Source organism: Ranitomeya variabilis, chromosome 2, assembly GCF_051348905.1.
Source record: "Ranitomeya variabilis isolate aRanVar5 chromosome 2, aRanVar5.hap1, whole genome shotgun sequence".
NCBI classification, from domain to species: Eukaryota; Metazoa; Chordata; class Amphibia; order Anura; family Dendrobatidae; genus Ranitomeya; species Ranitomeya variabilis.
The window spans coordinates 823157173-823170060 of record NC_135233.1 but is presented as its reverse complement, the minus strand read 5'-3'; the positions used below and the strand labels follow the sequence as shown (position 1 = coordinate 823170060).

The 12888-nt window shown below is 40.5% G+C and overlaps 1 protein-coding gene across 2 annotated transcripts in view; it reads left to right on the top strand.

The window, feature by feature from the left end:
• MLIP (muscular LMNA interacting protein) overlaps nt 1-12888 on the top strand; it is a 388135-nt gene that overhangs the window by 182343 nt on the left and 192904 nt on the right. For both annotated transcript variants that reach the window (XM_077290019.1, XM_077290018.1), the window contains one exon: nt 11190-11531. In XM_077290019.1, coding sequence (XP_077146134.1) covers nt 11190-11531 — 342 coding nt within the window. The remainder of the gene's footprint in view (nt 1-11189; nt 11532-12888) is intronic.

The following is a 12888-nucleotide window of genomic DNA, read 5'->3' as shown; positions in this document are numbered from 1 at the left end:
ATCTTTTTTTCCCATTCTTATTATCTTCACAAGCGTAACAGGAAAAAAAGGAACCATTAATTATGGCACAATTTCTTATGAGTCCACCAATGCCCCATATGTGGTCGAAAACTAGTTTTGAAGTGCAGTGCAAAGCTTAGAAGGTAATAAGCGCCGTATTGGAATTCAGATTTTGCTGGACTAGTTTGAGGGTGCCATGTCACATTGGTAGAGTCCCTGAGGTACCAGAACAGCAAAGTCTCCCATAAGTGACCCCATTTTGCAAACTACACCTCTCAATGAATACATCTATGGGTGTAGTGATCATATTGACTCCAAAGGAAGATCACAGAATTTTATACCATTGACCAGCGAAGAAAAAATTATTACATTTTTACCACCAAAATTGAGTTTTAGCCCTAGATTTTACACTTTCACACTGGGAAATGGGTAAAATTGGTACCAAAATTTGTCCCGCAATTTCTGCTGAATGTAGAAATACCCAGTTTGTGGCTGTGCAGTATTGCTTAGCGACACGGCGAGACTTGGGAGGGACGTAGTGCTATTTGCCTCATGGAGCCTAGATTTTGCTACAGTAGTTTGCGAGCTCCATATACAGAGCCCCTGAGTGCTAGAAGAGGAGGATCATCCCTCAAGTTACCCCAATTTGGAAATTATACCCCTTTAGGAAGTTTTCTACAAGTGTAGTGACAATTTTGACTCCATGGGTCTTTTCCAGAAAACAAGCAGTAGTGGATGTTGCTGAGTGAAAATTGCAAACTGCCATTGCAGTTCCCAGTGCATTGAAGTCACCCAGTACATTGTGGTGCCCAGCTCATGCTTCTGGAGGCACTCACCTGTAAACTAGGCATCACCACAGAAATTCCAAACATGTGGATGCTAAATGTGGTTTAGACACACTGTGGTGCTCAGAAGGGAGGGGGGCATTTGGATTTGGGAGTGCAGAATTTGCTGAATTTCTTTTGGGGTGCGAGGAGCTATAGTGATTTTACAGAGCCTTTGTACTACCAGTAGCATGGAAGGCCACTATATTTCCATTGGCAGATGATGGAGATAAATTGAAACTTTAGCTGAGGAGAACATTTTACTCAACATTTGGAATCACATTTACCTAATGATCTATGCTGAGCACTTACTTTGGGGATTACATCTAAATCTCAGAGAGATATGATTCAGATGAAACCCCCAAGGAAGGCATTCACTATAATGAGGCAGGGTTACTCTGAGTCTGTCTGGCCTCAGTTCAGTGGTGTCCTTTTCAGAAGTGCACAAAACTGTGATGGACCACACTGTTATGCATGCCTAAAAAGACGGTTATAGCCAAATCACAGGTCAGATGCCATCCACAGTGCTTCCATCTGCCTCACTATACGGAGTCTTCCACCTGGGGTTCAGTCTGAATGATGTATTTAAGGGATTTACATGAAAACCCTGGTGTAAGTGCTTAACACCAAGCACACAATAAATGTGAGTCGAGCCTTACTGCAACATTTGGGAGGCAGACTGAAAAAAATCAACAGCAGATGAATAATTGGATGTATTTATTTTTTACGACTATCCTCTTGTGGTATAGGTGACAAGATGACTTTATTCTTTGAGTCAGTGTAATTCCATTGATACCAGATTTTTAGCGTTTTTTTTCTGTTTGGCCACTGTCACAAACTAAAAAATGCTTTTATTGCAAAAACTAGTTTTTGCATCCCCATATTTAAATACCTATAATTTTTCCATCATCTGACTGAGTCCTATAATGGCTTGTTTTTACGGAATGAGTTGACAATTTCATTTTCAGGCACATGATATTTTTTGATCGCTTTTTATTCTGTTTTTTGGGAGGCAGAATGAACAAAAAACAGCAATTAATTTTTTGTGGGGGCAATTTTTTTATGTCATTCTGGCTGTGGTAAAATTGATAAAGCAGCTTTATTCTTCAGGTTGGTATGATTACATTGATACCACATTTATATCTTTTTTATGTCGGCGCTTTTATCCAATAAAAACTATTTTATAGAAAAATTAATTCTTTTTTCATTGCTTTATTCAGAGAGCTATAACTTTTTTATTTTTCTATTTATGGAGCTGTATGATGGCTTGTATTTTGCAGGACAAGATGATGTTTTCAGAAATACCATTTTTATTTCCATTTGTCTTCTTGATCACATTTTATTCCACTTTTGTTCAGTGGTATGATTATAAAACAGTTTTAATTTTTATTTATTTATTTAATAATGTTGACCAAAGGGGTTAACTGGTTTAACTTTTTTGTATGTTGGGTTGTTCAGAACATGGCCTTACCAAATATGTCTACTTTTTTTGCTTTTTTTTGCCTTTACATAAATAAATGTATTTATTGGAATAATATTTTTTTCTGTTTTTTTTAATTTTTTATTTTGCAATATTTTTAATTTAGTTTTACTATTTATATTAACTTTTTAACTTTTTTACATTGTCCCCTTTCCACTGACAGATCGCTGATCTAAGGCCGGAGTCACACTAGACCGTAATACGGACGAGTGCAATGCGATAAAAAAATCGCATAGCACTCAGCCCAATGTTAATCTATGGGGCAGCTTCTATCATCCATTGTTTTCTTATTGACACCTCTCCATTATTAACCTGGCTTAATGTCACCTTACAATAGCAAGGTGACATTAAACCTTTATTATCCCATATCCCACCACTACAGGGGAGTGGGAAGAGAGTGGCCAAGTGCCAGAATAGGTGCATCTTACAGATGTGCCTTTTCTGGGGTGACTGGGGGCAGATGTTTTTAGCCAGGGGGGGGCAATAACCATGGTCCCTCTCTAGGCTATTAATATCTGCCCTCAGTCACTGGCTTTCCCACTGTGGCGGAGAAAATTGCGCGGGAGCCCACGCCAGTTTTTCCGTGATTTAACCATTTATTTTAACAGCTAGAGCCCCCAAATTTTGCACACAGACACTTCTAGCATTAGTAGTGCGGAATATGTATAAAATAAGGGATATGAAATGGTTTACTGTATGTAAACTATGTCTCATTTCCTGTCGGGTTTGGGAAGGAGATAGCAAAAGCCGGCAATTGTATTACCGGCTATTCTGCTATCTAGCGCTATATGAAATATAAATATATGTATATATATGTGTCTCACTCACATATATGTGTATATATATATATATATATATATATATATATATATATATATATATATATATATATATATATATAGACTATATATATGTTTTTACGAATATTTGAGGCCATGGATCCATTCTATGTCCATTTTGCAAGCCGGCGAGATTTTCGTAGGGATGCCATACGGATGCCATACGGATGACACACGGATGACACATGGATAATTTTTGGAGAAAGAATCACATCGAATGTGGGTCACTGTTCAGGAAATTTTCTGCGTAGCTCGGCCATCAAAAACGGACCGTATTTTTATACGTTGTGTGTGACTCCGGCCTAATACTTTGTAATGCTAGCTCCGATCATGGGCACTGCTGCAGGTTGTCAGCTCTTATATAGAGCTGACTCCTGCATTTGATTGCAGGGATACTCAGCTTGAGCACTTGTGACCATGGCACTGTATATATGGCAATTTGTGGGATCGCAGCTCCTGCTGCGCCGTATATATATGGCCCATGTTGGGAAGGGGTTAATGTAAAATTGGATGTTCAGACCAGAAAGCTTCTAAAGCTTCTCCTTTTATAGAGGATGTCGCACTTACTGCTGAACAGTTATTCATGGGATTTTGACTAGCATCACCTGTCTGCTAAATACCCACTTATTTTATATGGAATGTATATTTGCCTAGTTTTTGTTAAATAATGATACAGAGTATTAAATCTTTTGAACTGTAAGATACACTTTTTAAGATGAAATACTCTCTGTGATCCTTACCGATAACCTGATAACCTAGAGAACTTCTTTCTAACCTCCCGCTGCACACTGATCTCTGTGATCGGGGCAGGGAAGAAAAGAAAGCTATCAGGACCTGTATGGAGCCTTAACTTTCTGAAAAGCTGTAGGAACTTCCACACGATTAACTGAAGGACCTTCCAGTTCATGTGATCCATCATGGAAGGAACTGCAAGATGTGTTACAGTGTGTTTGCGTGTGTGAATATGCATTTAGCAGAGCCATTTGTGTCTATGTGTGCATATATAGCAGAGCTGTGTGTGCCTTTATGTTTATGCATGTAGCAGGGCTGTGTTTGTCTAAATATGTATATATAGCAGTGCTGTTTGTCTATATATGCATATGTAATAGAGCTTTATGTGTATATCTGCATATGTAGCAGAGCTGTGTGTGTTTATATGTGCATGTAGCAGAGCTGTGTGTGTCTATATGTTTATATAGCAGAGCTGTGTGTTTCTATATGTGCATGTACTGTGCATGTATCAGTGATCTGTGTGTCTCTATGTGCATATGTAACAGAGCTATGTGCTTCTATATGTGCATGTAGTAGAGCTGTGTGTGTCTATATATGCAAGTAGCATAGCTATTTGTGTCTATATATATAAATGTAGCAAAGCTGTGCTTGTGTCTCTATGTGCATATGTAGCAGAGCTGTTTTTCTGTATGTGCATGTAGCAGGGCTGTGGGTGTCTGTATGTGGAAATGACAGAGCAGTGTGTCTAAATATGCATGTGTAGCAGAGCTCTGTGTCTATATTTGCATATGTAGCAGAGTTGTATGTGCATATCTGAATATGTAGTAGAGTTGTGTATGTCTATATGTGCACATATATGTGCATGTGACAGCTGGTTGTTTATGTATGCATATGTAGCAGAGCTGTGTGTCTATATATGCATATGCAGCAAAGTTGTGCGCCTAATTCTACATATGTTGCAGATCAGTGTGTGTCTATATGTGCTTGCTGCAGATGTGTGTGTTTGTATATGTGCATACAGTATGTAGAAGAGCTGTGTGTGTATAATATTCGCACTGCAGAGAAACACTAACAACAGATTTATTACTTCCCTATTTTAGCCTAGTTCATTAAAATTACTGATAATGATCCCTCTAATTTACCCCACTGGGAATGTTTAAATTAACAGGAAAAATATTTTTTCTGCTTTTCTACTGTCTAAATGTGGGAATGTCTTATAGTAATATGCATCTTACAGTCCAAAAAATATGGTAATTTGTCATGTTTCATTGTTCATCTGAGGTTGTATTAACCTCATTTAAAAAAAAAAATTAAGAATCAGGTTTTTTTTCATTATATCCTAATACATAAATCCAGAATTCATGAGAAAAACTTTAAGTTTTGCAAATGAACAAACCTTGATTTATTCAGATGCAACTTTGCAATTTGACTCAAAAGAAAAAATTGTGTCTCTTTAGAGCCACCTACTGTATTGGTAGCTGCCCTTTTACTGTTAAAGATATTGGATAGAATATAGATTGACTTAAAGGGAACCCATCTAGAGGTTCATGATGCGCAAACCATGGGCAGCATGAATGAGACACTAACAGTTATTTCAGCCATGTTTAGTTCCTTCTAAAACGCTTTTTTATGTTTCAGAGAAAACATGCTTTGAGGTGCCTGTGAGGGTGATATGCATCTCAGATGACTAGTTCAAGAGGCCATTCCAAGGTTGGTTCTCTCCATCCAGCATTCCCATATGTATATAAGGGGAGACCTCATCATCCCAAACGCATGGCCTTTGATCAACTTTTCAAAGCATGTTGTCTCTTAAATTGTATGGGTGACATAATGCAGCTAGTGTTGGATTCATGCTGTCTGTGATTCTAGCAACATTAGTATCTTGCCAGATTCCCTGTAAAAGAAAGCTTTCTATAGGAGGGAGTAGAAAGTCAGTGTTGGGGTTTCAGTTACAGCTTCTGTTCTCTATCCACATTTCGGTGACTGAACCCACGCTGGCACTACCCCTATGACCGAAATAGGAACGCTACCGGGAAGAATAAAGTTCATTTCCTCCTGGCAGAAGGGGTCGGCACAGTGTTGGCACAGGGCATGTTCAGAATGCTATTAACCTGAAGATTAGCCCCATATCTACAGTTTAACAGCATTTTGTCATGTGACATGTTCCCATTAAATTACAATACATTTTTACTTAATACTGGCTATGCATTGAACATTGTCATTTATTAGACACTATATGTGTGCAAGGTTATGTGACTAAGGAAACTATAAATGAGATTGGAGTTTTTCTGTTTCAAAACAGTACTATACTAATCGTGATCAATATTTCATACTGAAAGGATGGCTGACTCACAGCTCAATATTATAGACCATTAGATGATTAATTTTCTGGATAATAATCTGAGTTATCTAAGTTTTAATAGTGAAAATGTTTGCTGAAGTGGAAACTGGAAAAAAAACTGATCCTGCTCTATTTACACATTATTGATCCAATAATGCTTTTCAGGCTCCAGCTGAATTATCAAGGATAAGAATATTGAGATGGGTTGACTAGAAGGAGAATAAGACAATGCACATATGGTTGCTTTTTGTTATGTCTATTATTGCAATTTAGCTCCAGTCACTTGAATCAAGTTGAACTGTATTACCACACATAGTTCACAAATAGGAATGATGCATCTCACATAGACGCATACTCATTAAACAGTTTAAAATAATAATATTAATAATAAAAAATAAACTTAAAAGGAACCTGTCAGGTTCACCATGCCCTCCAAAGCAGCATCATTCACCTATGAATGATTAAATTCCCTGCCAAACTAGCCCTGTATAACATAATTCAGTTAAATAAATGCTTTAAAAAAGCATTTATAATGTCCACATTTCCTTAGCTATGGAGTACTTTGGCTAGTTGATGAGGCATTCAGTTCCCAAGACTAGTCAGCCCTCTTTCCATGTTTTTATGCCCCTGTGGGTGTGATAACATAATTTGCACTAGCCGACCTCATCGTCAGGTCATGAAAATCTTGCGCGAGTAGCTCATTTCGGCAGTGTCACTGCGTCTCTGAAGTCAGGTTTGCGCTTCCCAGCTTAAAAGGAGTACTGCATAACTGAAGCCAGGAAGTGTAAACCCAGCTTCAGAGATACCCACAGGGACGTGATAGCATGGAAAGAGGGCTGACTATTCTGGGGACTGGGGAAACTAACGCCCCATCGATTAGTCAAAGCCCCCATTAGCATAGGAAAAAGGGACATTATAAATGCTATTTTAAAGCATTTAATTGACTGAATTAAGGTCAGAGGTGTATCTAAGTTTTCTGGCACCCCGGGCAAGAATTCAGTTTGGCCCCCCACCCACCCAGGAAATATGCGATTTGCACACTTAGTCGAAGCTCATTGTCACTCACAAGACCATAAGTATGAAAATTGCACATGAGCGAAGTGTCCATGTGATGACTACTGGAAACTGCAGAGCTGAATCCTGACATCGCAGGCTTCTGAATTCTCACAGCGAATGCACTGCACACTTCTAATATTTCCCTTGCCGGTGAACAGTCATGTCAGCACAAGTATGTGATTTGTATACTTCCGACCACATTCCGACTAGATGCGCCCGGCCTCGCTCAGCTCATTTTCATTGAGTGAGGCCTGCATATCTAGTCAGCACGTGACCGCATGTATGTAAATCGCTGGCATGAGAGAATCCTGACAGTGTGCAGTGTGCACTGTGAGAATTCTGAAGTCTGCAGTCACAAAGAATGACTACAGACTCATTACAAATCTGGACATCCCCTTTAATACTCCTAACATAAATAAAAACATAAGAATTAGTATCACAAATAAAATTTATATCCAGGTACCTTATAGATGACGTCGTCTCTGGAGTCGTTCTCCTTCTTCTCTTCATCTTGTCCAGACCCCATTATGAGTTTTCTCACCCACAGCTATCCCTGCAGACTTCCATCTCCTCCGCTCTTTTGCAGAAAATCTCCATGTGATGCCCTTAAAGATTGAAGTGTTTTTATAATGCTCCGGAATAAAAAATTGACCATCACTATATTGTCTGCATAAAATATGACTCCCACACTGTCCCTCTTATGGTGCATGCTCTTTACACTGACCTCTCCTTTCCATTCCAGCCCCCCTCTTCACACTGTCCTCTCATACTGAGTTCCCCATATAGGGCAGTATTTATACTGTACTCTCTCACCACACTCCCCCCTCCTTGGTATACTGTCCCCTCCTGGCTGTGCCCTTACATTGTCCTCCCAATCTACACCACCACTACTAAGTTTCTATTCTGTGCCCACTCACTCTTCTCCCCCCATACTGTCTCCTCACAATACTCCCCTCCCTCATAACGTTTCCTCTCACATTCCCCTGTTCACCATACTGTCTCCTCATATATTTACCCCCTCACTTTCTATACTGCCTGCTCACCTGACTCCCCATACTGTGTCTGCACACATCCCATCACCCTCACTCCCCGTACTCTGTCCACATACATTTTTCACATTGTTACGCATACTGTACCTGCATACATTCCCCGTTCACTCCCCATACTGTATGCACCCATCCCCACTCACAACACAGTGTCTGCACCCATCCTCCATACTGTTTCCTCATATATGCCCCCATTTCTCCATACTGTTTCTTCATATATGCCCCCAATACTGCTTTCTCATACATGCCATAATTTCCCTGTACTGTTTCCTCATACATGCCCCCATTCCCACGTACTGTTTCCTCATACATGCCCACCATCCCGTTTCCTCATATATTGTTAGGGCTAGCGGAATGCACCAAATAATTAGAAATATAGTGTAAGGTGTATTCGCAGCCCGGGGTCCACCGTGCAGAGATGAAACCTGCTGCTAAGTAATGACAGACTATATGGCGGTATAATATGGATTCACACACGGGTTAACTTCACCCAGTATGAAGAAAGCGAACCCTGTTGCATCACAGGGCCGCGGTACTGCACAAAGAGCGCAAGCAAGGAGTCACAGAATTCTACCCCAAGGATAGAGTACAACTAGACCTCTTGCGCTCGACACCGCAACTGGGGTGTCAGAGTAACAGAAATAATAATTAAGATGCACGAGAGTGCATGCGGTGCCACACTGGTGGACGCCACTAACCACCCAGACTTGGGTTAGGAAAGCACTGTGATAGCGCATGGCGCCGCACTGGCGGTCACAGCAAATAGACGCTGTTTCGTGTGTTCTAGTGCTGATAACAAGTTGGGTGCTAGATAGCAATCATCCACCTTTTGCGAGCAGTCAAACACAAGGGAGGGGATAATTAAAGAGTGACTTTCTCTCATCAACACACACACGTTCACAAGTGTACGCTAGCACATGGCCGAGCGGCCATGCAAACCTTTTATAGCAGCAGTGCAACAAGACCTTCCAGATGGACAAATGGGAGCCACAACAGGACCTGAGCATGTGACCCCCGACCTCCAATGGGAGGTTGTTCCGTGGGCATGCTCAGTATGTGAAAAGCAGGACTTAGTCCCAGAAAGACCTGCTCACTGCTGAACATTGCTGGCTGCAAGGACAGAGCCTGGTTGGGCAGTAGTAACCAGTCGTCAAGTATCAGCCTGAGATAGATGCAGAGACCGATGTCTCTGCTAAGCAGACTTCACTGTGGCTGGAGAAGAATGGGAGATCGCAGCGGAGATGGTTCGAGATTCCCCATGTGCAGAGGCGGGAACTTAACACCTAACATATATGCCCCCATTCCTCCATACTGTTTCCTCAGGCATGCCCCCCATTTCCCAATACTGTTTCCTCATACATGCCCCCCATTCCTCCGTAATGTTTTTCATACATGCCCCATCTCGCTTCCCCATATATTCCCCCATTCCTCCATACTGTTTCCTCGTACATGACCCCAATTCCCCAGTGCTGTTTCCTCATACATGTCCCCCATTCACCCGTACTGTTTCCTCATACATGCCCCCCATTCCTCCATACTTTTTCCTTGTACAAGCCCCCCATCTCCCCCTTTGCTCTTCATTTTGTGTCCTCAAAACTCTCCCACACATTAAATCCCCCATCCTAACTACAAATCTCCTCATACACAATAAATAACCTCGTATCCACTCCAAATCTCCACCCACACAATAAATCTCCCCATCCCCACTCAAATTCTCTCCACACACTTTAAACACCACCATCCCCACTCAAATTCTCCCCACACAATAAATTCCCCCATTCACACTCAAATTCTCCCCACACACAATAAATCCCCCATCCTAATTCCAATTCTCCCCCACACAATAAATCCCCTCATCTCCATTCCAATTTCGCCCACACAATAAATCCCCTATCCCCAATCAAAGTCTCCCCAGACACAATAAATCCCACATTCCCACTCAAATTCTGCCCCCACACAATAAATCCCCCATCACCACTCCAATTCTCCCCACACACAATAAATCCCCCATCCCCACTCCAATTCTCCCCACACACATTAAATCCCCCCATCCCCACTCCAATTCTCCCCACACACAATAAACCCCCTATCCCCACTCAAATTCCCCCCCACTTTTAATCTTCAGTGTCTTCAGCTCCACTGGAGCACTTACCACCCATCTCCATCTCTGCAGCACAGGCGAGTGACGTCAGCAGCATGATCACATAATCTGATCATGCTGCTAGCGTCACTCTGACCCAGCAGTCAGAGCTTCAATTGCACTCGCATCTTTAAGATGCGAGTACAGTTGATCCCTGGGAGCTAGCATGCAGCAGCTTCCCTGTACCGGCTGTCAGCTTGACAGGTGTCACAGGGAACAGCTGACTCCTAATCCGGGGTGCGGCAGAATGCAGCCTCTAGGGAGACACTGCGGACCGCCGCATTATGCGGCCCGACTGCGCCCCCCTGCTGGCTGCACCCGGGGCATATGCACCAACTGCCCCTCATTGATACGCCTCTGAGTAAGGTTATACAGGGCTGGTTAGTCAAGGAGTTTATTCATACATAGGTGAATGCTGCTGGGATGGAGGGCATGGGGGCCCTGTCAGGGTCCCTTTAATGCATGCATAAGAACAGCAATTTGTTTTTGCATTTAATTGGAGAGGAACCTATTGCCATATAAATCAATCAAGAGAAAGCATCTGCACTAAACTATTCTGTATCACTGTTACAATTTTCAGTTTCATACTTTAACAATTGTGCAGCAAAAAGTACTCAATGCAGTTATGTATTTTCCTTATTATAAGGAGTGCAAATCAATTCTGTATCTTTTGTTTTGTTACTTATTGAAATGTTATTTCTTTTACCGTGTATGTCTCCCCCCCCCCCTAGCCTGAAGACATCCATAAAAAATTTATAGAGGAAACCTTCCATCAATCTCCTCAAAGTATTTTGAAAAAAGTTCACAAACCAATATCTCAAGAAAGTTCTCTACAGAAAGAATTTGCTTCAAATGATCCAGAGAACATACATCATCATGACCTTTTCATAGCGGAATTTGTTGTTGTGATGGATTCAGATGACGATGAAATAATTGCCAAAAAATCTCTGACTCTGCCCTTTAAAGAAACAAAATATGAATTCAGAGAAACTCCATTAAAAGGAAAAGCTAACGAAATTTATGTAATCGGATCACAAGAGGACTGCCAAAATATTAGTGATCTAAAAGCACAGGTACATTAAACACTGTCTCTCTAACAAATATAATATATTTTACTAACTGATGTTCTGTATTATTTGGAGTAATGTACAAAATGTAGTCTGAATGATTTCCTGGCCTCTTTATTACTGTAAATACACAACATGTCTCCAAGATGAGATCCTTCTGACCTGTATTATGTACTATTTTTTTTAATCTTGGGAGAAAATATGAAAAAAATGCTAATAAATTCTTGAAAAAACTCAAAAATGTGTTCCATTACTTTTATATTGATGACCTATATCTAGGATGGGTCAACAACATCAGATTGGCGGTGGTATTATTCTCAGCACCCCCACCAAGAAGCTGTTCTTGGCACTCACTTTGGTTGGATGTTAGTAATTGGAGAATTGGAAAGCATAAGTCAGGGGTAGATCTACAGTACCAAGCAGCAGCCTCTACACAGTCAATGGAGCTGTTCTATTCAGCGCCCTAAGTACTAATATACAGCAGCTGAGAACAGCTGATTGGTGGAAAACCCGGAGTCAGACCTCCACCAAACTCATGTTGCTGACCTATCCAGAGAATAGGTCATCTCAATATAAAAGTAGTAGAATAAACCTTTAATAAGTAAACTAAAGTTAAAAAAAATGCAGAAAAATCATCCAGATTTCATGCCCTTATTATCACTTTAAGACCATGTTCACATGTTCAATATTTAGTCAGTATTTTACATCAGTATTTGTAAACCAAAATGAGGAGTGTAGCAATCAGAGGAAAAGTATAATTTAAACACGTCACCACTTCTGCATTTTTCACGCACTCCTGGTTTAGGCTTACAAATACTGATGTCAAATCATTACCAATTACTGAACGTGTGATTATGGCATTACAGTCACATGCATTTGACCTTTGAGAACATATACTGTATAACAAATCTGAGTCAAACTAAAGAGCTGTACAAGAATTGTAGAATTCTCTATCTTTTCATATACCAAGCTCCAATACAGCTTGAACACAAGAAGGCACGATTTTAAAAATGTAAAGTGCTTCTTTCACGGTAGTACGGTTAGGAATCACTTGAGTATTAATTGCCTAATGAAAAGATGTGAACCTTTCTAATTTACTTTGACCATAAAACCTGCTTATATTTAGTGAATTAAAACACTCAATGTTCACATTCAAAGGCTTTAGCTTTTACAATATTTCTTCTGTTTTATTTCAATATGGATGATACCTGTTAATGTTGAGTCAAGACAGAAAAAGACAAGAAATAGATTCATGTTGTTGCTCTTGTGTATTATAGCAACCAAAGGATTAGACTAATGTTTTTCAACTCCAATCCAAAAGTACCCACAGCAGGTTACGTTTTTAGGATCTTCTTAGTATTAA